This window comes from Phaseolus vulgaris, chromosome 5, assembly GCF_051622355.1.
Source record: "Phaseolus vulgaris cultivar YP4 chromosome 5, ASM5162235v1, whole genome shotgun sequence".
NCBI lineage: Eukaryota > Viridiplantae > Streptophyta > Magnoliopsida > Fabales > Fabaceae > Phaseolus > Phaseolus vulgaris.
In genome coordinates, this window is record NC_143502.1 from 3,183,450 (window position 1) to 3,209,684 (window position 26,235).

Genomic DNA, 26,235 nt, shown 5'->3' on the forward strand with positions numbered 1-26,235 from the left:
AATAATAATATGCAAAAAAAGCAAGATCGTGTCATAATAATAATAATATGGAAGGAAATTTTATGATTAAAAGAAAACAACCATTGACAATAACATTAAATTAAATTTATGGATCATTTACTTATACACAACTTAAAAAAAAAAAGACTTTTAAAAATATTAAAAAAGGAAAATTTTAAAAATAAAAAAATTATTTGTTGAATTTTTTTGCAAAAAACAAATTAATCGTTTAAATATGACTAACATCTCACTTATCATTACAATTAACATTTATATAAACAACATTTATATAATATTATACTTTAAAATTAGGAAATAAAACTCCATAAATAATTAATACAATATATTCCTTTCCCGTGCAATGAAAAAAAAAAATTGGTAAAAGTATAAACTTTTACAAGTGGCACTATAACGCACTTAATGAGTGTTTATTGGAACAAAAATGTCCAAATTGTTCAGTTGGCCCTCAAACAAATCTATACTTAATACATTTTAAAGGAACACAAAAAGAAAATTTTGACACTTCTCACTGCTACAATTTTTTCAAGAAAAAAAAAATATTTTATTGAAAGCAAAAACTTTTACACGTGGCACTTCCGGAGTGTGGGTGTGTCTTCCTACACTCCTAATTTTTTAAAATACCAAAATTAGCTTTCTTATTTTTATTTGAAAAGGTACCGTTGTGAGGTTTATAGGTGTTCGAAATATGGATTTTGAAAAATTTATTGATTGATGAATTTTGAATGAATTTTTTTGACTTATGGATTGTTGGATCTGGAATGTATTTTTTGACTTATGGATTGGTGGATCCGGAATGTATTTTTTGACTTATGAATTGGTAGATTCATAATGTATTTTTTGACTTATGGATTGATGAAAATGAAATGCATTTTCAACTTATGTTATTGGTGGATCCGGAATGTATTTTTTGACTTTTGATGTTTGGTTGTGGTTTTCAATAATTTGTTAGAATTTTATGATAAGATGTAAATTTGTAGAAGTATGGACAATGAAAAAGGATTTGTTGAACTTCATTATTAATCAATTTTAAGACTCATTGAAAAACATAAACATAAACATTCTTATGCAATCACCAAAGTTTGATCTTCATATGTAGTTATGACATTGTAATCGAATTCATAAATTAATATGTAAATGTACATTGTGGCTATTAGAAATGCGGAAGAACAAATTCACTCACGATTGTGTAAGAAACTAATTTCATTACCCTTTAAAATAATAATGTAAACAATGTGTAGCTTCATCAAATTACAAAACAGAAATGCAACTAAAAACATATAAAAGGGTCACATTGTTTGTGGACATACACACACATCATACAAAAGGGTCACATGGTTTTCATAAGTTATCATCAATGACCCATCCACTTTAATATTATATTTCGGGTATTTCTTCTACACCCTTTCAATATTCTACTCTACAAATTCAGTGAATGAGTTACTATTGACAACTTATTGATTTATGAATTTGATTACAACCACATAATTATATATGAAAAGCAAGATTAGCAATTTGAAAACATGTTTATGTTTTCCAATGAGTCTTAAAATTGATTAACACTGGAGTTCAACAAATTTTTCAGTATTGTCTATATTTCTACCAACTAACATTTTACCATGAAATTCTAACAAATTATTAAAAACTACAAAACATCAAAAATAAAAAAATGCATTCTGAATCTACCAATCCATAAGTCAAAAAATACATTTCAAATGACCCAATTCATAAGTAAAAGAAAATGCATTCCAATACACTAATCCATAAATATCCCAAAACTGCCACAATTTTTAAAAAAAAAATACTAAATGGAGAAACTTTTACGCATCATGTCATGAGATATTTTTCCAATGTTTATTCAAATAAAAAGAATCCAAATTCCGAAACTGAACTAAAAACAAATGAGCACAAATTAAAGTATTTATTATTAATTAATATATTAATAATACTTCATACATAATTAATATCATGTATTTCTAATGAAAATAAAAAGATATTTTCACGATTTAAGCACAAGTTATAATATAAACTTACACGTGTCCAGAACTTGAATTTGACGTTTTGCACATGAGAAGTGTCTCATATATATTATTTTAGTCTTCAATAACTTAGCTCGAGAAATACATGGGTAATAAAAAAATGAAACAAATATGAAATGCTATTTCTTCTTTTTCTATAAGTGAACACTTTATCCAAACACAACAACCATCTTCAACAATCTAAGACCTAAGAACACAACAATGGTTGTTGTTCCTCTTAGATTCTTGTTCCTTCTCTCTCTCACTCTCTTCTCCACACTCCCATTTCATCTTCACGCATCATTCTCTCATCAGTCCCACATCAAACTTCCCTCACAGACTCACCAATCTTCGCAGAAGCAGACCCACATCCACTTCTTCTACCATGATCTTCGAACCGCCAACAACCCCTCCATCGTGCAGATCGTCGACACCCCCAAGAACGTCCCCAACGGCTTCGGCACCACTTTCGTCATGGACGATCCCATGACGGAAGGCCCGGAGCTCAGCTCCAAGCCCGTTGGGAGGGCCCAGGGGCTCTTTGGCCTGGCCTCTCTCAACGATCTGGGCACCTTCATGCTCATCAACTTCGCTTTCAAGGAAGGGGACTACGCTGGAAGCTCATTGAGCATGCTCGGGAGGAACCCCATAGCGGAGCAGAACAGAGAGATGCCCATCGTTGGTGGCACTGGCGTCTTCAGATTCGCCACTGGCTATGCTATAGCCAACAGTGTCGAACACCTTTCTACCCCTGAGCATTTTGTGGTGGAGTACAATCTCACTGTGCGCCATGGCTAATGTCGTCTACCAGATTTGTTGTGGGTTTTGGGATTCATCATGCATCTGGGTTTCATCTAGAACAAAAAAAGTTGAATTTTTTTTGGAGTTTCAGTAAGCTATTTGTAGCTCTTTTTAATGGTTTTGGTTTCTCAGGGTTTATTAGCATTTTTTTCTTCCGGAGAATGTTGATAAATTCCAGAATGTATTTTGTGGATCAGTGGTAGCCACCAACTTTTTATTAGTGGTGATGTACTTGCTCTTTGGTTAGGTAATGGAGCAAGATCTCTTACTCTGAAATATCAATGGCTTATTCTGAGTTTTTTGGATTCACTTTTGAACTTTCGGATGATCTGTGTTTCATATAGCTATTGAAAATAGTTTTAATTTGGATGTATGCATTCTGGGTTTATGTTTGACTTGTTCATGCATGAAAACCTGTGCAGTGTGCAACAGTTGGAAAAATTAATGTGAATCACTTGAAGTTTTATCTATAAAATTAAATCCACTGGTATTATAAAATATCTAAATTTTTTTATTAATTTTTGTATTTAATACTACCATATTTGGGTTATTGTTGTTTTTCCCATATAGCAATATAACTCTGGATGAAAGAAGTGTTTTTGTTTCTCTTTCATTCGAATACTCATTGATCCACCATCATTTGAGGATCAATTTAATGCTTGACCTGATTTCAACATTTGAGCAATACTACATGTATAATTCAATTGGTTTCAGAATCACACAACTACCACTTCTTTATCAATACTTGAATGTTAGAAGGTAATCCAATAATCTAACACATTTCAGAATCTCATGGCCTCTGCAGTGTAACTATTTCCAAGTTTTTCTCTCAAAATATACTTTGATCTTCCAACAGTTAAAAAAGACTCGTGGATATTCATAATCCAATAAATATAATCATGGATTCAAAGAATAGATAGCTCTAACCTATTTATAAACTTGTTTAAATTTTGTATATAGTAAAATCTCAGATCTTAAATAATATACCTCTAATTGCAGAGTTCTCGATTTCTATTATTACCCTGTTTAAGAGAAGATGACTTTGGATGCTTGAAAATCCAAGATGCATAAGAGAACTACTTGAGTAGTATATCTATCTTCACCTCGTGATTTTAAAGATGAATTAGTCCTAATTTTTTTTTAATAAATAACACTTTATGACCAATTAAGAGAAAATGAAGGATGAGAATGAGAAGTAACTATTGTCAGAAGTTACTTTGAGAGGAATTTGATCTATCATTTGTATATATCAATATGTTGCGAATTTCTATTAAAAAACATTGTCGTCTAATTGTAAAACAAGCTTGTTGCTAATTGAATCACCACCGAACAATTGAAGAAAATTGTCTCAAACAAAAGGGTAGATTGATTTTTCTGTAGGGTTCATCACTTAAAAAGAGAAATTGAAAAAACACGACCCTTTACACAAAATCCTAGACACATGATATTGAAGAGTCTATCTTATCTCAACTAAATAAGATCCAATTATAGTATATATATAAGTGAATGCAACCTATATAACTGAATTTCATTTTAGCTTATGCTTTTCAAATGTGTGGAAGCCATAGCAATACACCTTCCTACATAACCATGTTATTCATCTTCTAAACTGTCCAGGCTGACACAGAAAATAGTGGCTTATCATTCCAGCATACAAACAAACAATTATTCTCCGGACAAAGCTTGTATCCATTTCCATAACCATGCAACTGTTTTGTTGCTTGCATCATCCCATGATGGCTAATATGTTTCTTCTCAAACCCGGCCATTTCTAGCTTTGGGATCCAAGTCTCAAATTTCTCATGCCTCTCCTTTCTCTCAACTCCTTCACCTGCAACAATGTTCTTTATTTCTTGTCCTAGTAGAGTCCTCTCCATGATGATTCTCTCTACTAGTGTTGTTGAAACAGTTGACTCCAAACAGTTGAACAATGCACCGTAAAAGTCCAATGCTTTGTCAACCCTTTCTGTCAAAGAACCATTGACATTGGATTCTTGTTCAGTAACCACCATCACTCTAGGTTGGAGTTTCCACAGGCCATTTAGAAAGTGCATCATCTTTGTTGAAGTAGCACACAGAGGAAGCTGTAACAACGATGATTCAGAACTGGGGTTGGTCTTTTGCTTCCCAAGCATCTCAGCAAATGTCCTTTGATGCATTGGTTCTTCCTGCGAGCTCCTGATGCAGACCATTGCATCATCAGTGGCCAGAAGAGTGTGCAGCTGAAGCACTGAGCTGATTACAAGAGGCTCTCCTTTCTGCACAGGCAATTCTTCAAGGTCAAGATTCTCCAAAGTGCTTACAATAGCATTGAATTGGAGATTGAAATGCAAACTTTTAGCTTCTACTCTTAGTTGAGTGGCCACTTCCTCTAGAATTTCCTCCTTCTCATGTATGCCTGTGATTTTCAGAACTGTGGGGCTCTTTTGGCTTTCTTTTAATCTATGCATAAGATAAATCCACTGAGCAGCATCAGATGCACCAAGATCAATGACGTGGACCTCATCTTCTCCTTCAATAGCTTCAGCAATGGCATGGCTAGTGATTACATATGCAGTCTTTAAAAATGGATACAAGTCATAGAATGTCTTCTTAACAAGTTGTTCTTCCGAGGTTGACATTGTTTTTGACAGATTAACAGCTTTAGGTACTCCCTGCAAATTTTTCAGGACTTGGAAAGCTAGACCCTCACTGATATAGGTAGCTACCCTTTGCATTGCATCACCATAAGGGGAGGCAATGTGAGCAATATAGTCCAGTCCAGTATCTGCATTCATGATGCTTCCTGATTCAATAAACTTGGCACAGGCATTAAGAATACGAGCCAGGTATTTATCCCTATCCTCCCCATTCATATCTTTGAGCCACGGGTATGGTGAATCTAATATACAAGAGATTTATCAGAAAAACTGGAAAAGAGCACTACAAATACATTAAGAGTGTTCCAAACTCACAAGTATTCCAAGTCAAATTTAATTCGTGCACAAATATTGACAACAAGTACATAAATTTGTTAGACATAAATTTTCTATTCACAAGCTTAAGCTTTTGAGATAGTTCATCCTTGACATGATCTTAGACATTAATAACCTTTAACGGTAACTTAAGCTTTCATAAGGAGTTGGTGACAAGAAAAAGATACAAGGCCAAAGAACAAAGAACAATTTTTTCTAGCACTTTTAGTAGATTAACACATTATTACCATGTAAAATGTTGTAAATTTGTAGGAAAACAAGGTTACATGTGGGATATGTAAGTGTTTTACTCTGTAGTGAGAGTATTACCTGTGTCCATGAGTTGGTCCTTGGGCATCCAAAAGACAATGTACACCAGCAAGCAACCTCTCGACTTGTCACTACATTGCCAATCCTATTGAAGAACACAGATGAACATCCAAGAGCATCCAAAGTTCCTATAAGGGCAAGTAAGGCTTCATAGAGAACATGATATTGGGTTTCATGGGGGTAAGTAAGGCAGTAGAAGTTAAAAATCTTGTCATGATCGGTAGCTGCATAGTTAGCAACAATGAAAAGAGTTGGTCTTGTCACCATTGATTTCGACCATAATTGGTTGCTTCACCCAATAAGATGAGAAACGGTTCCTTGCATCTTAGTGTCTTGGTGTGTGTGAAAGTAGATGTTTCCACGTTAGTCATTAAAGCCTCCAAAACCATTATTGTTTGGCTGCATATAAAAGGTAGTCACAGATAAGGACATTGTTAGAAGAAGTTTGTTTGCAAAGGAGACAAACATGGTGTCATTATTACTCCCTAGTTTATGGAGGGATGAGACAACTCCTAAGAGACCAAACGTAGATAAAATATAATATGTTGATTTGTGTAAAAATGTTATAACGGTAGTTGAATCTATCATGAATTTGGAGAGCTTATATTTCAAATAAATGTAAGATTCATAAACATTTAAAAAATATAACATAAAACATACAAAAATATAATTAATAATCACAATCATGATAAAAAAAAGAGTGATTGTATTACTCACCAAATTAGGTTAATATTATAATGGTTGGATTGGACTAGATTATATGGTTCAACTCCTTTGTTAAATGAAAGAAAAAAAATTAAAATTAGGATTTTTATAAAACTAATTCAATCGATCCGACCCATTCACACCTAAATTCAGAATAAAATACAAGACGCGATACGAAACCATCTCACAACTCATACAATTCATGATACAATCCACACGATACAACTGTATACAAGAGTAAAAATAATTATTCTTACTAATCGTATCGCAAACTTTCGAAACCGAATCGATTTGTATCCTAAATCGTAAGATAATTACTAACATGGTTCTAGCAAATTTGTGAATAGCATAAATTTTATCTTTAGGATAAACATAGTTTTTGTATAGTATACTACAAGGGGAGCAGCATTCAAACAAAGTTGCCTTGTGCTTTGAGACACTCCACCTTCTTGTGTAAAATTAAAGTCATCAACTATAGGTCTAAACAATGCTATATACCGGAGGAGAAAGCAAAGGCTGATATTTTGTAACTTTCCTATTTGGACATGGAAATCTACTAAAATATATGCAATGTAACCACATAGAAGCAAGAGTCCTTTCAAAAGCAATGCTGAACATGATGAGTATTTCATGAGATTATGGACATGTGAATCGGTTAAATCTAGTGGTTATCCAAACTTCCATACCAAAATAGTTATAATTGAAGGTTGAAAACACAGATTTTTAATATAACTACGCCAGTTTAACACATGAAACAGAATATGAAACATTACAATACATTTCCACAGAACATAAAACTAGAAATGATTTGCAGACATGGCCCTTTAATGATCAAAACTTATATTTTATGTAAGATTCAACTGTTCAATGGAAACATTTTAGATATCTGAACAGAAGCCTTCTGATTTTTGTTGAATAACAGATTCATATCTTCAAAATATTTTGGTATTGGCACATTGTTCACTCTAGACCAGAATTTTTAAAGGATGCATTGAACTCATGTCATCTAATGTCAAATAGTAGTTTTATATTTAAACCAAAGGATTCAAACACTAATTACCAATTCGTATTGTCTGTGGCACTATAACCTTAAGGGGAATGGCTTAAATAAATAAAACGAAGAAAAAACATATATATTTCAACTAAGGTACAAGAGTTCCTTTTAGCACACTGTCTTATCCTATCCAATGTTTCATGGCACAGCCAAACACATTGAAGTAACATACATACTCAAATATTCCTTGGGCAAAACTATGCCCTTTTCTTATAAATATTTTGCATTTTTATTTTCAGCTGTTGTAAACAAAAATGAGTTTTAGCTAATGTTATATTTGCTGATATCACTGAAAAAGATACAAACCAAGTGCAGTGATATAAACAAATTTTGTTTGCATATTAACCCAGGTGAGGATTAAAAGTGGATATTTTACTAAAATGAATGGATATTAACATCAAGAGGAATACAAGATGGATTTGTTGTTTGGCTATTTCAAATCATCACCAGCTCTACTCTAGAGAACAAAAATGTAAAACCCTTTATACATAGAAACAATTAAAACCTACAAAAGAAAAAAGATGAAAACAAAAACCATCCACCTTCTTGTCTTGTTTATTACTTCATTTTAAACCTCTTGAAATCCATGGCAATGCAAGGGTCTTTTATATCCAGCACATATATGAACATTCATCTCTTAAAACTCCAAGCTGATACAGAAAACAATGGCCTATCGCTCCAGCAGACAAGCAAACAATCATTCTCTTCTCTAAATTTGTATTTACTACTATATCTCTGCAACAGATTCTTTGCTTCTATCCTCCCATTGTAGCTCAAAGGTACCTTTACAAAACCAGCCATTTCAAGCCTTCGAATCCATTTTTCGAGTTTCTCATGTCTTTCTTTTCTATCAACTCCCTCACAAGCAATGATGTTTTTTATCTGTTCTCCAAGAAGCATCCTCTCAAGTTTTTGCCTCTCAACTGATGTTCTCATTACAGTAGAGTCCAAGCAGTCAAACAAGGCACTGTAAAAGTACAATGCTCTATCAACTCTCTCCATCAAATTTGATCCATTCAGATTTGATTCTTGTTCAGTAACCACTACCAGTTTTGGTTGGAGCTTTCTCATGGCGTTCAGAAAAATCCCCATCTTAGGTGAGGCACCAAAGGAAAGAGGTGACAATGCAGAATCAGGACTCAAGATATATGCATTGATCATATCTCTCTCAAGCCACTCAGCAAAAGTTCTTTGCCCCATATGCACTGCTCTCTGCAGATTCATAGATGCTGCTGCGGCTGGGGAGATTCTTCCTGCCATGTCATCATCAGTGGAAAGAAGCGAATGCAGCTGAAGAACTGAAGTTATTGCAATAGCATCTCCTGTCTTAACAGGCAACTTCTCAAAGTCAACATCTTCTAGTTTGCTAACAACTGGATAGAACTGTAAAGGAAAATCCAAATTCCCAGCTTCAGATGTCAAATGAAAGTTCATCTGGTCTAAGACTTCTTTCGTCTCATGAATGCCTGTAATTTTCAGATGGGGTGGACCTCCCTGACGGTTTTTGAAAGTGAGTAGAAGATCTATCCATTGAGCTGGCTCACAACAATGGAGATCAATAATATGAACCACCTTTTCACATTCCATGGCCTCCACAATGGCTTGGTTTGTGATCAGGTATGAAAACTTCAAAAAGGGACACAATTCATAGAAGTATTTCTGAACAAGGATATCTTCTGAAGATAGTGATGTTTTTGAGGGATTGATAGATTTGTATACACCTGGCAAATGTTTTATTATCCTGTATCCAAGTGCTTCACTGAAATAACTCACCATCCTCTGCACTGCATTACCATCAGGAGATGAAATCTGAGATATGTACTCAAGGCCAATATCTGCATTCTTAATGCTTCCAGATGCAACACATTTGGCACAGTCAATGAGAAGGCTTATTGGATTTAATCCCTGGGAGTCCCATCTCAGCTCCCTCATCCATTGATATGGTGAACCTATTCAATCCACAACAGTTGGATTAGCAAAAGTAAGACCCCATAAGGATGAAAAAAAAGTTCATTCCCCTCATACTGACTAATTGATCAACTTATCATGCACCTGAGTCCACACATCCTGGTTGGTTACTTATTTCTTTTAGTTCAGAATTTCACTTCTGTTTTGGTGACTTTAGTTTTACACTTCTTACAATGCTGTGCTCTGGATTTCTTTCCATTACTTCTTACACTTCTTAAAACTTTTAAACAACTATTTACAAATCACATTAAGAAAACCAAGTGAACCATATGAACAGTTTAAACTTTCTTTCTATTGTTTTCTGTTCTTAATGCAGCATTTTCTTTAGCCATGAAAACAAACAAAAAAAATCATTACCTGAGTCCATAAGGTGAAACTTGGACAGCAGATCAATAGTGACACCAACAACTTCAAATTAATAACTTCAAATAGTGACACCAACAACTCCAAAAAAGCCTCTAAGAGCAACTAAACCAAAAATCCAAAAACTGTTCCCCGGCTAGTTGCAAAGCTCTGAAGTGTTTGTTATGAGGGGTTTTATAAGTTAGTTGAATTGAAGCTCTTGTCTTGAAGAGTTTCTCAGAAATAAAAAATGTACAAGAAAAAGGGTTGATAATGTCACCTCTAATTTGTCATCCTTCTGGTGCAGCAAGGAATATGCAGTTTCTGAATTGTTGGGTCCTCTCTACCCAGATTTGTCTGTTTGTAGAGTACAAGATTTTAGTGCTGGCCAAAACAGGTATCATTGTCAAATACAAGCATGTCCAAACAGGCCATAGTTGTTCCATAGTGGTAGATGATGAGGATAGCAAGGAAAACCTTAGGAAGATCCTCCAAAACAAAATTGGATTCATGTTGAAGGCTACACAATTCACTTGGTGACTTCTCCTTGGACAAAGCAAAGAACAAACAAGTCAATACCTGAGTTTGAGAGGAAAATGTGTTCAAATTTTCTCAGTTGAATTTTTTATGGTATATTTTGTTTCACTAAAACATAAGCTGAATTTTTATCTTATATATTTTGTTTGTGACTCCAATATCAGTGATCAACTTTGCTAATCATCTTCATGTATTTAACTGGTTTTTAATTGCCACAACAGATAAAACCACAAATAAGATAAAAACAAACAAATGATATAAAATATTTTCTGCTTCTGACAGAAATATTCATTAAAACCAACTATGAGAGTAAATATATTCTATATACATTGTCTTGGATTCTCAACAATAATAAAATAAGAAAACAAAAAATTTCATTGAGAATAGAAGGTCTATATAAAGAGAACTCTCTCAATTTTGGTGTGTTGACTGAGTCCATAAAAACTCTATATAAAACATCATTCAGAAACAAAACTGTTAAAATAATTATAACAAATAAGTACTAGATTATTAGAAGATCTTTAGTACACAATCTTCTTCTTCATCATATTAGACTGTCTAACTGTCACACTAAACTCTTCAAGAGATACTCTTTAATAGATGATGATATGTTGTACATGATTTAGAGAAAATCATATATTTCATTAACGGGCTTAACTAAAAATAATATGATATATTATAATTTTCTCTTTTAATTCCTAAGCTTTGATTTTAATTTTCTATATTTTATTTTATGATTATAGTTTCCAGATTTTAATTAATTTGTAATTTCACTTTAATTCTCATATTTACATTTTTTTAGATTTTATTTTTTGTTATTAAAATTACATTTTTTATTGTAACCTTAAATAAATATGTTAGGTCTTAAGTTTCATCTGATCAAAATAAAATAGGTGAAACTGAATATAAGATAAAATTGTGAATTTTCTAAAATATGAAGCCTAAACTCGGGAAAAAATTGAGAAATCAAAATTATGAATAAAAAAATAAAGAAAACTAAAAATTGCAAATTTTAGTACAAAAACATAATTTAAATCGAAGAAACAATGTTAAAAAGTATGTATGCCCACCACTCATTTTTCAAGAGAATTTTTGGTGAAATTTAAGTACATTATGATTATAATTAAATGTAGACCTACGTACTGTACAAGCTTTAATTTCAACACAATAATTAATAATGACATTATATATGAAAATAGTTAAGAAAAAACACAGAGATAGTTCTCTTTTTTACATATAGAGTTTTATTTATTTATAAATTTAGTTTAGTGATGTCTAGAATACATAATACTGATTATCGGGTAGAATAATTTGTTTACAATATATAAATTCTAAAATTTAAAATCTAACGTTTTCATGAAAAGTAACATTTAGCAACATAATATTTTGTGTTAGTTTTCGTTCTGTTTCTTAAAAATAATATTTCATTACTATCTCCTTTGACTCTCATAATGAAAATATTTTAATTTATATTAACTATTATGTTTTCATAACTTCCTCAATCTCAATAAATTTATATTATAGTTATTTTAAATTGAAAATCAAAATCTGTGTAGCATGCATGGTTTTTCATAAATTATAATTGAAATTAAAATAAAAATATTGTAAAAATACTTTATTAATGCTTAGATATTTAGGAAATTAAAAAATTAAATAAACATTACATGAAAATTATAAACATACTTCAAACAAATATTTTAAGTTACTAAAACTAGGTATTAGAAAACTTAAAATAAGTCAAATGTTACTCTCTAATAAAATATGTTTAATACAAGTCTTTATCTTATTTTATATTCTTCAAAGAGAGATATTTAGACAAACCATATTTTGAAATAAATTAGGTAAAGTTATTTGATATAGTTGTGTTAGTGATTTCTTATTACATGTTATATTTAGTATAATTTAATGATAATTTATCTGATTTTTATGTATTTTTATATTATGACTATGGTTGGTATATGAATCTAGAAGGCAATTATGGAAAGAGAATAAAGAGCTTCTCATAAGTAAATATGTAGATAGTTTAATACTTGTAACTTTTTCGAAAAATTTTAATTATGTAAATCTTATGTAGATATTTGTAATACTTATGATTTTTTTAAAAAAACTTTAATTATGTAAATTTTGTTGAATAAATATAGTAAGAAACTGTGTACATACATGTATGTAATTATATTTTATTGTATAATTAATTAGGGAATTACATGTCCAATATTCAGATGGTTAATAGTTAAATTCATGTTATGTATTCATCCAAAAGAAATATGGTTTATCCTTTGGTTAGGACTATTAGGATAATTTATCATCACTTAGCAAAATATTAGCATAAACAAAGAGACTTTTTTTAATGATTAATTCTTTAATCTTTAAAATGAGTTTTTTTATAGTCCCTAAAATAAAAATGTATTTTAGTCTTCCAGAATCGTCTAATTATATTTTTTTCAGTGACACAAGCTAGTTGGTAAGTTGAAGACGTGAAGACGAAAACAAACAAAAAATTGAGGACTGAGAATAAATATTTTAATAATTCAATTGAAAATATTATAATGATAACTTAAATAAGTCAATATTTAATTTCAAATGTTTATGTTTTTTCGTTTTTCTTTTATACCCAGATTCATTCAGCTTCTTTAAATGGTTAGATGAAGTTCATGCTAATTTGTATGCAGCAGAAACAAGTTGTGTGAATAGTGAATATCACAGGAATTAACATGAATTCTATAAGTCACCACCAAGCTTAATGTCATCAATGTTCATCATTTTGAAGGACTAAAAATATATATTCAATCTATAATCTTAATCATAGTTATGTGATAACAAAATTCATAAACTCCTATGCAATATATATAGGGTCTATTTTCTTTACAAAATATACAAATTGCTGGCAAACTGAACCTGGGTTGCAGTGCCAACAAGATGGAGTACAAAAAATATGGTATTCAACTTTTCTTAGTTGATTGACATCCAAAAATCCAACTTCAAGGGGGAATGTAATGCAAGTTAGCTACCCCAAACGAACTGAAAAATGTTCCTACTGGCAACTGCATTGATCACATTGCTACTCTGTGTTCGAAGCATTTCCTCCTGAGCACGACCATCACCCTCCTAATCAAATCAAACAATTAGAACGGGTAAAATTAGAAGTGGAAGGGAGCAGAAGTTAGTGTCAGAGCAGCTAAAAATGAACTGAAAGAACACCATAACACACTCCTATCAGCGTATAAGAAATAGACCCAGATCCAGATCCATTATTCTGGAAATTTGCAGCTTTAAATCTCATCCATACTGAATGAGTACTGAATAGTGAATACTACTTGGAATCAAAATTCATTACTTTGTGTGGTACTTTGGATAAATGGAATTTCTCACCACTTATGCCAGTTTTTGTACAAACTAGTGAAACAAGAATGTTATTCAAATGCAGAAATTAAAGAAACAAATCAATCAACAAAACAAAGAGTACCAATTAAAAGTGCAATATTTAATTCAGTTCAAAAGCTACCCAAAGATCTTCCAAATCCTAGTTATAAAACCAAAAAGTTGGACATAAGTGGTTAATGTGTTGAACAAAAATTTAATTTTTCGGACTCTGCCCAAGTTCACTCTTTGGCGGAAGCATTCCGTGATTAGGTTTTACTTATCCCCTGATCAAGCCAGATTAGTTTAAAGTGAAACCTTGGAACACCGATGGAACACATCCATGGACCAGAAAATCCTAGTTATGAAACCCTCACTTCATACAAATTTTTTAGGGTAAACCATCCAGTCCAGTCTGAATCAAATTGTCATTTCTAAACAATTGACTTTCTAGAAGGAAGAAAGAAATGAGGACTCACAAGTAGTGAGTAAGCACGGGCAAGAGAAAAAAGTGTAGGGAACAGATCCAACACAGCCATGGCAACCTCCTCTGTAACCTGTGGGACCTGCATTTGCAAATTCCAAAATGTTTGAATAAAAACAAAGTAATTGAAGTAATTGTAGGATGAAAAGGTGTTAGAGTTAAGCATCCAATTTTACAAGTAATTGAAGTCCATTACGTAAAACAAAGGTTCAAGAACAACAAACATGTTGCTCAATGAAATTGCACAAGACCAAAAACAACCTTGTCATCCAGCCAGTTCTTGATCATATTTCAATACACCATCAAAGTAGATTTGAGGATCCACCCAAAAAATAATACAATTTCTCCAAGTACTAATGAGCAATGATCCAAAACTAAGAACGTAATTTAAGCTGTCCTTTCAGAAAATTGCCAGTAAATAGCATTTGAAAGAAAAATTACACCCGAAGGTGTAGATGTGTTCTTACTTGCAAATTAAAGAGGTACTCAAGGTCAATGGATTCAGTTTAGTTAGACAAACTAAACAATCAATAGAAAAACAGTTCAAATTAAATTTTCAAATTGCTAGTACCTGCATCAGCTGGATGGCAAATACATCACTAACTGTTGTTTTCTCAAGGTCTTGACACCTTTTGATAAATTCACCAAAAGGAGGACATGTCCCAGAGCATTTAACATTGTCTACAAGAATTTCTGTCTTGTAATATTGAGAAATTGCTTGGGTAAGATAACCATACTTCTTTAGAGTGTCCCCTAAGCCAGTTGTTCTCTGTACATCAAATCCCTCCAGAATCTCTGTTGTAAAACAACTGTAGAAGGTAGGATTACAAAGTCTGAAAGGGGCTAATTTTGACGTGAACAGAAATTGTGAATGCTTTAGAGCTTTAAAGATATAGGCAAACAATTTGATTAAGCGTCACTCGAGAAATCTAGCAACCCCTTCCCATCACACTGCTACATAAACCTCATGAAATGGCATCACCACAACAAAACATAAGAACTCTACCCACCACATCACCAAATAAACAAAAAAGTCAATGGAAAATTTCAGCAATAGAGGGTTGCTCACTCGCTTGCACAAAGCAAAACGTCAAAAATGATACTTTCCCTTATCAACGATAAAAACTACAAAGAAACAAATGAACAATGTAGTACTCAGAAATAGATAATTTACAGTCAAGATATCATAAAGAACAGTATACAACAACTAGTGTGATTATTAAAGATAAAAAAAACACAGTTTCATTTGATGAACCCCATTCAACCTAGACGCAGATGTACTTTAGGGAGTGTTTGGTTTGAGAAAATATTTCATTGTCACTTCCTGTTTTTACTAATAAATTACAAAACAAAATGTTATCACAAAACCAAACATTAGCATTTTCATAACAGTCAACATTGATGGTAATAATGTTGCACATCAGCCTGAATTTGGTTTCTTCAATTTCCCCGGCAATGGCCAGCAGCACAATGAATTTAATGAAAAAAAATTACATACGCAGTTTTTATGCTCTCAGCAGCTTCGGAAGAGTTTGGGTCACCCTCCACAAGATATATCAGCTTCTTCAACCCACACCTCTAGAAAGTGCAATTGAAACAGAAATGAGAGATGAGGAGGCTATGTCAGTATGGCATGCTTCTAAAATTATACAGCTGAATAAAATGAGAATAACATGAACATATTCCAAGCAGCACTGCATAGATCAAACAATATGTAATTTCTTCATAGCAATAATGTGCCACATTCTTCACCAGAGATATCAAATAACAAAATATAAAAGGAAATGGTATAACACAACTAAAGTTTCAACTGCTGTAATTATTCAGTAGCACTGATGTGATTCCTCCACATCATGTCAAAGAATATAATGTATTTGGATGATATTTCTACCCAAATTCTATAACCAAACATCCATTACAATATGCTTGCCGACACAATATTCTTTAAAATAGGAAAAGAAACCAACAGACGTAGAACCATTAGTATGTGACCACAATATGCTTGCCATCACAAGTTCAAACAATTTTAAATTGACAAGAAACAATTTTAAAAAATTAAGGAATAATTACCCGAAGCCTTAACTTTTGATCCTTATAGCGGTTATCCCGGATGGAACTGCGTAGATCATCAATTTTCTTCCTCTCAACAATAAAATCCAACACATATTCACTGTCAAGAGTTCTATGACGTGCTATCCAAATCCCATCTCCAACTGGCAATCGTCGAACCTATATATGAACCAAATTCTAGATGATTTTCGCCATCTTCTAAATAGCATGTCTAAATGCATCTTTCATCCAATCTACCCAGGTATGACTAACTAATATCAAATCTAATTTGTTTTAAAAGCAATGCTATCCAAAAACCTTAACAGAAAATTAAAACAGAGATAACGTGCTCAAATTCAAGAACAGTTTTGTTGCAACCTCCTGGCTGTTTCTTTTTTGAAGCAAGTAATATAATATGCCAAAGGTAAATTCCCAAAACGAAATACATAATGATACGTAATGCTGGCTGTCAATGTTAGACATGAGGCAATCCCAATAATTAATGAGGAGAACAAGGTTTGAAGGTTTTATTGTTAGGAGGAATAGGCAGTAATAATAGGTGGTTAGTATGTTATGAGTAAGTTAGAGGGGTTTTCATTAGGAGCTTAATACATCAGTGTTACGAAGTGGACTTTAAACCTAACTCAACCCCATAAAACCGACTCATAGAGTTGAGGTTTGCACCCACTTATATACCATGAAAGGCTCTAATCTCTAGTCGATGTGGGATCTCCAACCCACTTATATACAATGAAAGGCTCTAATCTCTAGTCGATGTGGGATCTCCAACCCACTTATATACAATGAAAGGCTCTAATCTCTAGTCGATGTGGGATCTCCAACAATCAGTTACAATTGGTTTAAGGCCATTTAGATAAACTTCTTCCTACACACTCAATAGAGAGAGAAAATAATAAGTAAAATGAACTTCCGCACTTAACTCTTTAAAAAGCTCTCTCAACTAACATTTCCTGACCTTAAAGTGCATAAGTTGATTTTAGCTTATAGGAGGAACTCAATTCATTTTACTTTCTTATTTTTTTTCTCATAAGTATTTATGGAGAACTTTATCAAAACAAAGACCTAATATGTAGTTAATGATAAACTAATAAAAATTCAACACTGAACATTAGAAATATTATACAACAGCAAATGATAAACTAACAAAGGCTAGGATAGACGTTTATAATAGGCTGAATGTTGGTATGATAGGCATTGTCATAGTGCAGCAAATTACTGTACTTTTTAGTTAGTGTATGGTAGACCACCTCCATCAATTTTGCGACCTTGGTAGCTTTGGTGGATAGCAATGATGCTCTGGGAAAGCTGAGGTTTCATTAGAATAGGAGCTCAATATGTTAGGAAAGATTTGATATAAAATATATGTGTGTAAATGGTCTGCAGGTTTATTATAGGAAAAGGAAAGGGTCAAAAGTGTATCTGGTTAGTTGGTTCTGTTATTTTTTTCTGTTATCTGGTTTACTGTAATTCCTATAAATAGGTTGTGTAAAATATAGGTTTTGTGTAAAGGGGGAATGTTTTGAATTGTGTTTACTGGTCATATTCCATCGTAAAAAAGAGAGAGCGCTTTTGGAAGTATACTTGAATACCTTGGAGCTAAGGTGATTCTTTTAGCAATAAACAAGCATATTCATAATTTCTTTTCTATTAAGAAGTGGACTTTAAGTCTAACTCAACCTCATAAAACCGGCTTCTGAGATGAAATTTGCACCCACTTATATACAATTAAATGCTCTAATCTCTAGTCGATGTGGGATCTCTAACACACCTCCTTCACGCCGAGAGTGACAGCTCGTGCGTGGGATAACATATTATAGGTGAAACGACTCGATAGTGGGTGGCCTAATAAGCCCAATAAACACTCACTAGGATAAACTTGAAAATGGCTCTGATACCATATTAAAATAAAAGAAAGAATAGGGTAAATTCATTGTGTATATTGAACACATAGGGTTATGTTTATATAGGAAAATAAACATATGGGTTGAGCCCATTACATAAATATAAATATCTCACAATATCTATAATATCTATAATATCTCAATATATAATAATATCTAATTATATCTAACAATATCTAACATTTTCCTTGTCTGGGTGTTAATTTTTTGGGAATAGAAACTATTATCAATATTCCAAGAAAAAGGAACCTAACATGAACCTATATGGTTCTCTATGCTAATAGCCACTTCCAATATTCAGCAATGAGATTTGTTTATTTGAAAATAAGAAGGTTCTATGCCTTCTCCAACACCCTAAGCTAGTTGCTGGCTATGATATTTGGTGATCAAACAGATTGGTTCTAGGCATTTTAACTCCAGCTCCCTCTCATGCTCAGATAATCCTGTTTTTAAAGCATATCTTAACAACTTGAGAAGACAGCAGGAAATTATCATGTGGAGACTGACCTTCCCATGGACTAGCAGGTGGACGCAATTATCTATTCTCCTCTTACGGATCAATCAATTATGGAGAAGGGAGTGCAGGTGGTATAGGTTCTTATTCAGCAGCAAGACCAGATTGCAGAAGCCACTTCGGAGGATTTTTAACTGCTTATAGTCAGTCACCTGACATCAACCTTGAGGACAAGTTTAATTATTCGGTAGATGGTTGTCAGACAAGAGCACATGTCAATAATTAATGAAGAGAATAAAGTCAGCGCAAGTGGGATTATTCTAGGAGGATAAACAATGGTAGGTGGTTAGTAAATTATGAGTAAGTTACAGGGGGTTTTATTAGAAGATTAATAAATAATTTACAGTTGGTTCTATTTGGAGCTAATATGGGGTTAATGAATCAGTTAAAAGAGATTGCATTTGGAGTTAAATATGGGAAATTGTAAAGGCTTTTTGGAGAAAATAATACCAACAAATTTGTCCCAGTGATAAGGGAACGTCCCTTGTAAGAGGATTATGCCCCTTGAGTTCCTTTTCTGTTCATATTATGAAAGCACCCTTCCTTTCTCATTTCTCTCCCCATATTTTGTTTTGTTTCCTATTATTCTATTTCCTCAAACTGAAAACCAGTTACTGAATAATATACAAGGGGGTATATCACTAGGAAAAGCATCAAACAAGTATCACATTCCCTAAACCAAGAAAGAGACCATCGTTGACTAAATAGGCATCTGACTCTGAAGTCAAGTTCATGTTCATATTAAAGCAATAATAGACTTATATATGCAAGACCTACGCATGATAGTGATATCTCCCCAAGTGATCACATTGGTCACTGTTAGTTTCCATAATAAATATTAGTGTCAACATGCAGTAAACAATACGTACACAAGAGCAATAGGATGTATGGAAACTACATGTAGATAGTTAAGACATCAAACTCACTTCTATTTTAATTTTGAATTGGTTGCAGATATTCTCAATAATTTTCCTGGATCTTGATCTGAAACAAGAAAATATAAAATTCATTCGGGTTATTAGCAGCAAGCCACACAATACACCAGAGTGATGTAAATAAAAATTAACTGTACATCAAGACATTAAATGATTGCAAAGGTTAAAAAAATAGCCTATGATATGTCACTAAATGGCAACTCAATGAGTTACGCTATGGCAGCTCCATAGGCCACAGTAGCATGCTTATATGGCAGAATTTTGGCCTTCTACCATTGATAATGCTATACAAATCATATAATGTCCTGAGTGAAAATAATAACGTAGTATTCATGCAACTAACCCTTGTGTGGCAAATTGCTCCCGATCATCCAATATTAAAATTATGTCATAAGCATCCTCAAATCTCTCCCCAAAGCTCAATGGTGGCACATTTAAAATGTTAATCTTTGATACAAGCTCATCTTTGTTAGGATTTTGCATGGGGTGGTCCTAAGATGTTCATCAAGTACTAATATCAAAATTTGTTTCAAAAACTATAAACAACTTCACATGAATGCATAAGCAAAAATTTAGATAAATGGATGAAAATAGAAAAACAAATTAGGGCCAAATCCATTTACTTCTTTATTTAATTTGCACTTTCCGCCCTAATAAAAGTTAAGCACATTCAACCCTAATTTAGTACAACTCAATTTCATCTCTATTCCATCTAATTTAACGGTCTACATTGACATCTTAGTGATTTATACCAAACTCAACCCTACAAAATTGACTATCCTTTTAATAAGGTTTCAGAGCCTATCCTAGATTCATTAAAAAGTCACTCACCATGTTATCTATGCATCATGCCCAATAGTGTTGGACGTGAGGAGGGGTATTGGGAAAAACCCAAGTCCCACATTAACTAGTGATAGTGCTAAAATACAATATATAATTAAAGGCAATCTTCACCTTACAAATTGGTTTTGTAGTGTTGAGTTAGATCTAAATCACTTTGAAAGAATAATAAAATGCACACGCTACAAACATGAACATATGATTTTCGAAAGCAAAATCATCCTCTTGTACATACCTTATTTTCTTTAAGATTTACCATTCATATTTTAGTTTTGGCTCAAAATGAAAATTTTGACTCAAAATGCTTTTATTCATGCAATAATGAAGAAGACACAACCTAGTTTGGTAATGGATTCAAAAGCGTCATTACATGGGTCTGAGAAGGGAACCCATGCCATGAAGTTGACACAAGACTGTCTAGGTCTAGTCTTTCATGTCCATGAGAGTATCTAGCTCATCCAAAGAAGGTAGAGTAGGTAGATGCAGAAGCTTTGTTTGGTTCAGCAGAATGTGTGAGAACTTCCCTCCACATTTGACCTGGCTAAGTTGGCACTTTGGGAGAGTAAACAAGAATGGCTGTGAAGTTTTTGGCCAAAAAGAAAATCTCAAAATATGTAGAGTTTGGGGTTGGCTAGAAGAAAGGTGACAAGGGGATTTTTGGTAAGGGGGAGAGTAGGAAGGCCGCTAAGAAGTTTAAAACTGGAACATATAAGCATAAGAAAACAAACAGGTTTTGAACTAATAAAAATTGTGCTATTGAACTCATGTACACGAGTCCAAGGCTGGAAGAGGAATGGTACTGTCCACGTTGGCAACTATCATCATGCACAGGTGGTGACCATGATGTCTTAGAAAATTTTATTGAGAAATAAATAGAAGAAATTGGATGAGAAAAGGATACATAATGAGAGGAAAATTGTCTTAGAATATCAATTTCAAAATTTAAATTGGTTGTAACAGAGGAATCAAGAAAAAATGAACTGAGTTGTGTACTTACGTTCAACTAGGGTTTACTGTGCTTAGTTTGATCAATCAGGGCGAGCAGTACAACTGAATTTGTAATTCAAAACAAAAATAGTTCTCATCATTCTGAGAACCACTAATCATTATATTTACATGCATTAAGAATCTATTACTATGTTAGAAAGAGTGCACAATATTAAAAGTATATCAATTTAGTAAATAGATCAAACCATACAGATGAAGAGCAAGCCCTCAAGGGGAAAGGAGGAATATCACGAGAAAAAATGTTTGTCACATGTCCATCGCAAGATGAGCGCACAGCTCTGCTCACTTCTCCAGTGAGATCTCTGGACCCTGATAATTTATGAAATGATTAATAGAGATGAAAGTTTGCTCAGTGTCATTATGAAAATCTGAGACAGAAAAAGAAAAAATAGTATATGCACTAATCAAGGAACAATTATTAACATACTTAAAGATTCTGGTTGTGAACCATAGATTTGTTGCTCTCGAAGATGACATAAAACAGCTGGCCACAGAGATGAGACATCTTTATTTGGATGAATTCTGGAAACTTCAGTGAAAGCACTAATAATGTGTTCCTTGGAGTAACCCAATTGAGTAAACTTCAAAAGAAGAAATTTTAATCAGCAAAGAAAAAAGTACATTTCAATTATCAGGCAAAGCAAAATCATCTGCAGGTGAACTAACAAGAGAATAAGAAGAGAAACAGATAAGGATATTTTTATTACATTAAATTCATGAACCTCCTTTGAATAAAAAGGGGGTAACCTATGAAGCACAAACACAAACACGGGACTCATAACAGTAAATTATAATATGTAGGACACAGTATACAAGAAATAACATATCATATATAGAAACTACAATAGTTTAAAATATCTTGAGATATGCTTGGTGTCAATCCTTGCAATTTTGTATTGATTATCACTTCTGTTGATATTTTCCAAATAACTCATTAGATGAACTTATTATTGAAGAGGTGGGTAACCATGTACAACACAAAGTAAAAGGGGTTTTTGAAGCCCATATCATGGTAGCATTGCTATAGCACACAGAAAGCGTCTAACACAATGACCAATATTGAAAACTTTTGTAAGGGCACATTTGAGAAGGGAGATGTTATAGCGGAGGGACAATACAGTAAAAATAAAAGAAAGGAGTCAGTTAGAGAAAGGGGACATATCACATGATCCGATAGAGAAGGGAGTGCATAGAGGTGAGAGAAAGATAATCCACAATAGGCAATTGGGGAATTACATGACGAAGGGATGATATATGTGAGGGGAGGGAGAGAGAAAAAGGGAGGTTGTTAGTGTGGAAGATATATGTGAGGGGAGGGAGAGAGAAAAAGGGAGGTTGTTAGTGTGGAATATCTTCTCTCGCCGAAATTCTCTGTTTCTTGCTATCATTCTGAAATTTCTACTTTTCTGTTATTGTACTCTGTCTTGCAGTGCAGGAGAGCATGATTTCTTTCCTTGTAAACACTAGTAAATAATACGAGTAAAGAGTTTTCTTCCTTCCTTTTGCTACTCTATTTTTTTATCCCTTCCAACTTCTCCACTATAGCACATAAAAAGCGTCTAACTTTTCTATCTAAAGGGAACATTTACAACAAGCTTGAAGCTCTGGAAGCTTTAATCTTGAGAGGAAGTACTGTAATATAATGTCTAATCATATCTTAGATTTTACTGTATGATTAGTTTTCCTATTCATCTTTTTCTTCATTATATCGTTGGACTGGTGACAATATTTTCTTATCATATCATGCCAATGGTGTTATGAGATCCACATAGCTGTATAGTAGGATGAAGCTTCCTTGAGTTAGGATTATGATTTTTATAAAATTTATAAATAAGGGTTAGTGTTTTAGGTTTCATGAAGATATAGAACACATAATTTCTACAAAACAAAGTAACAATGAATTTAATTAAGAGGAAAAATACCCTCCCAAGGCAATCTAGAGGGACATCCATAGGCTTCTTTTGCTGGGTCAATGGTGACAACACTTCTGATTCCACATCACCATTGGGTTCCACATCCAATGAGTTTTGGTTATCCATATAAGAAGGAATTTCAACAGAAGTTGACTTATCTAGAGATTCTGCCATTCCAGATCTTGCGAGACAGTCACTAGCTGTTTCCTTGCCTTCTTGAGTTAGCATGTACCTGAACAAAACAGAATTCAACTATGGGGAATTTTCATTTGAACATGTCAATTTTCATGTTTCTTTTAAAAACCATATCCCAGAATTTAAATTTGTTTAAAAAGAACCGTTCTAACAAATTCTGGTTTTACAATTTAGCATCCACTAAATTAAATTTTAGATGTACATCAGCATTGCTAGGTAGATTAATCAATAGAACGCCTTAAATCACAAGCACAATGCTCAACAGTAAATGAATCACAAATAAAAATAATGCCTAAAAGGATTCCGTACGTTACTATATACATGGCTCAATTGCTAAAGCACATTCACAAGGAAAAATGAGTTCAAGCCTAACTCTAAATAGACACATAATTAGTTATAGGTTCACAGTAAGAAGGTTCTCCTAACAAGTGGATTTTAATATGTGAAAGATAATCCAAAAGGTTAAAAAAATATTTATATACAAACACTAGCAGTACATTGCGAAAAAAAATACATGTGCACAATGGAAACCCATACTTAGCAGGGCAGCTTGATTTTACAGCTAATCCCTTAGCTATCAAGGTCTTCATGCAATTCCATCCACTATACCAATCCCGTTGAGAACTTCCAAAATGTCCAGGTTTTCCTTTCCCTTTTTCTGGCCTGGTCATGAAGAATGTGCTTCATCAAAAGTTATATACATTTTCGTAGATACTTATCTACTTAAAAAACAAAGAAAACAGAAACATTAAATAATTATTCATACGCAATTGGCACTCGAGATAGCCCACTAGCTTCAGCAGCATCAATAAGCTCTTGCTTACGCATAAATTCATTTCCGTTTGAAGTTCCCCTATTAAAAAATGAGTGAAATCTCATAATCCAATCCAACAAGTTTTACCACGATAACTTCCAAACATATTTCACCCAGAAAAAAAAAAAAACATATACATTAGTAGCGCATGTGACTGTATCGTGTATGCATACCTGTAAAGGGTTATCAACAACGCATATGCGACAGAGTTCCTCTGAGGCACATAACGTTTGGTTCCTTTAGTTTTCTTTCCTATAAGATTGGAGAAAAAGGGAATAATTAGACAGAATTCTGCATAAAAAGAAAATATAAAAGTAAAGCCAATTGAAATAACAGAAAAGACAAATAAATAGCACCAGACATACCCTTTTTATTCAAATCTTCCGGTTCAGAACCAGTCCCAAAAAACCCTTGCATGAGCCTCAATATCATTTTCCCCACACCCCTTCCAGAAAACAGAAAAGAGCACCATCAGATCAGTACCCTAAGAAACTCAATTTAAACACCCTTCCTTCATCCTTAACAATCCTCGCTTCACAAACACATGAATACACACACAGAACCAATCACTAAAGACCCAATAACCCCTTTACAATAAAGTTCAAGCCTCCAAGGTCCACAACCAACCTATCAAATTTTGGATAATTTTCAAATTTTAAAACATAATTGGAGTTTTGTAATACACGACAACAAAATATCCTCAAACTTATAATTATAAATACAGTCTAAGACATGTTTCTACATATGATGTCAACTAAAACACCACAAACAACAACAACAACAACAAAAGTCTCATCCCACTAGTTAAGGTGAAGCACATGAATCACAATATACCATTTGTTTCAGCCAAAGACGAAATCTTCAAAGATATAAACATAACAACACAATGTGACAAAAATGCACAAATTATAAACTCCAAAACAAATACGTTGTTAGTCCAAGTTGAACTAAATTCGAATCCCTTAAGCAATGTCTTCAGTCGAACCTAGTGGACAGAAAGGAGGGAACCCAACTAAAAGTAAAGTAATTTGATTTTCATAATACGCATGTAATTATAATTCGTAAAAGTGTGGCATTTCTACAGTAAGATGGTGTGGGAGAAACAGAACGTACTTGACTTGAGAGAAATCCTTGATGGTTCGAATTGGGGTTTGGGAGCTACAGACATTGAAGTGGGCCTTGGAAAGGGTCATTTCGAAGTTATCAGAAATGCCTTTGGGTTGCTCCGCCATTTCCTGCCACTTGTTCCAAATGTACGCCGCCAGCTCTTGGTTCTCCGGGCACCGCACCTGAGTCCGATTCTCCATCGGGTTAGGGTTCGGTTCGTGTTGAAACGACGGTGCGAGTGGGAATGGTGGCTGTGGCGGGTTTCTGAATTGGGGTACCTGCTTTCAGTTGCACAACCATCACGCGCCAGGTTTCTGCGGTTCACTTTTCAAAATCGACGCTGCCCTCTTATGATGGGCTTGAGCTGGAA

The 26,235-nt window shown here is 33.4% G+C and overlaps 4 protein-coding genes across 14 annotated transcripts; 1 reads left to right on the forward strand and 3 right to left on the reverse strand.

The window, feature by feature from the left end:
- The first annotated feature begins 2,207 nt into the window (after positions 1-2,207).
- LOC137834844 (dirigent protein 21) lies at positions 2,208-3,146 on the forward strand. The gene has a single exon (XM_068643064.2). The coding sequence runs from the start codon at positions 2,259-2,261 to the stop codon at positions 2,832-2,834; it is 576 nt and encodes a 191-aa protein (XP_068499165.1). The 5' UTR covers positions 2,208-2,258; the 3' UTR covers positions 2,835-3,146.
- A 1,295-nt stretch (positions 3,147-4,441) lies between these two features.
- Positions 4,442-5,692, reverse strand: LOC137836138 (GRAS family protein TF80). Its single transcript, XM_068644994.2, has one exon. The coding sequence runs from the start codon at positions 5,690-5,692 to the stop codon at positions 4,442-4,444; it is 1,251 nt and encodes a 416-aa protein (XP_068501095.2).
- A 2,672-nt stretch (positions 5,693-8,364) lies between these two features.
- On the reverse strand, positions 8,365-9,818 carry LOC137836214 (GRAS family protein TF80). The gene has a single exon (XM_068645058.2). The coding sequence runs from the start codon at positions 9,810-9,812 to the stop codon at positions 8,511-8,513; it is 1,302 nt and encodes a 433-aa protein (XP_068501159.2). The 5' UTR covers positions 9,813-9,818; the 3' UTR covers positions 8,365-8,510.
- Positions 9,819-13,411: 3,593 nt separating this feature from the next.
- On the reverse strand, positions 13,412-26,194 carry MUS81 (Restriction endonuclease, type II-like superfamily protein). Of its 11 annotated transcripts, XR_016521072.1 has the most exons (16): positions 25,872-26,194; positions 25,124-25,203; positions 24,932-25,010; positions 24,711-24,797; positions 24,482-24,607; positions 23,759-23,981; positions 22,264-22,417; positions 22,027-22,145; positions 20,332-20,480; positions 19,980-20,037; positions 19,047-19,216; positions 16,639-16,797; positions 16,067-16,146; positions 15,140-15,377; positions 14,564-14,650; positions 13,412-13,832 (listed from the first exon to the last, which is right to left on the reverse strand). XR_016521072.1 is itself a non-coding variant. In XM_068643065.2 (15 exons), exons 1-15 carry the CDS (start codon positions 26,063-26,065, stop codon positions 13,728-13,730), a joined length of 1,938 nt encoding a protein of 645 aa, XP_068499166.1. In that variant the 5' UTR covers positions 26,066-26,192; the 3' UTR covers positions 13,412-13,727. The 11 variants fall into 11 exon arrangements, 6 of the variants coding, with proteins under 6 accessions (XP_068499166.1, XP_068499167.1, XP_090158706.1 ...); XR_016521071.1 differs by lacking the exon at positions 19,047-19,216 and having other exon boundaries at positions 15,140-15,363; positions 25,872-26,193; XM_068643065.2 differs by lacking the exon at positions 19,047-19,216 and having other exon boundaries at positions 25,872-26,192.
- Between the last annotated feature and the right edge of the window lie 41 nt (positions 26,195-26,235).

What these genes read in the sequence shown, in the direction of transcription:
- LOC137836214 (XM_068645058.2), bottom strand. Translation starts at nt 9,812, where the DNA reads ATGAGGGAGCTGAGATGGGACTCCCAGGGATTAAATCCAATAAGCCTT.
- MUS81 (XM_068643065.2), bottom strand. Translation starts at nt 26,065, where the DNA reads ATGGAGAATCGGACTCAGGTGCGGTGCCCGGAGAACCAAGAGCTGGCG. An exon ending in CTATCTCGAGTGCCAATTGC is followed by an intron (nt 24,608 to 24,710) that starts GTATGAATAATT and finishes CTTCATGACCAG; the next exon opens with GCCAGAAAAAGGGAAAGGAA. An exon ending in TTCACAACCAGAATCTTTAA is followed by an intron (nt 22,146 to 22,263) that starts GTATGTTAATAA and finishes ATAAATTATCAG; the next exon opens with GGTCCAGAGATCTCACTGGA.
- LOC137836138 (XM_068644994.2), bottom strand. Translation starts at nt 5,692, where the DNA reads ATGAATGGGGAGGATAGGGATAAATACCTGGCTCGTATTCTTAATGCC.
- LOC137834844 (XM_068643064.2), top strand. Translation starts at nt 2,259, where the DNA reads ATGGTTGTTGTTCCTCTTAGATTCTTGTTCCTTCTCTCTCTCACTCTC.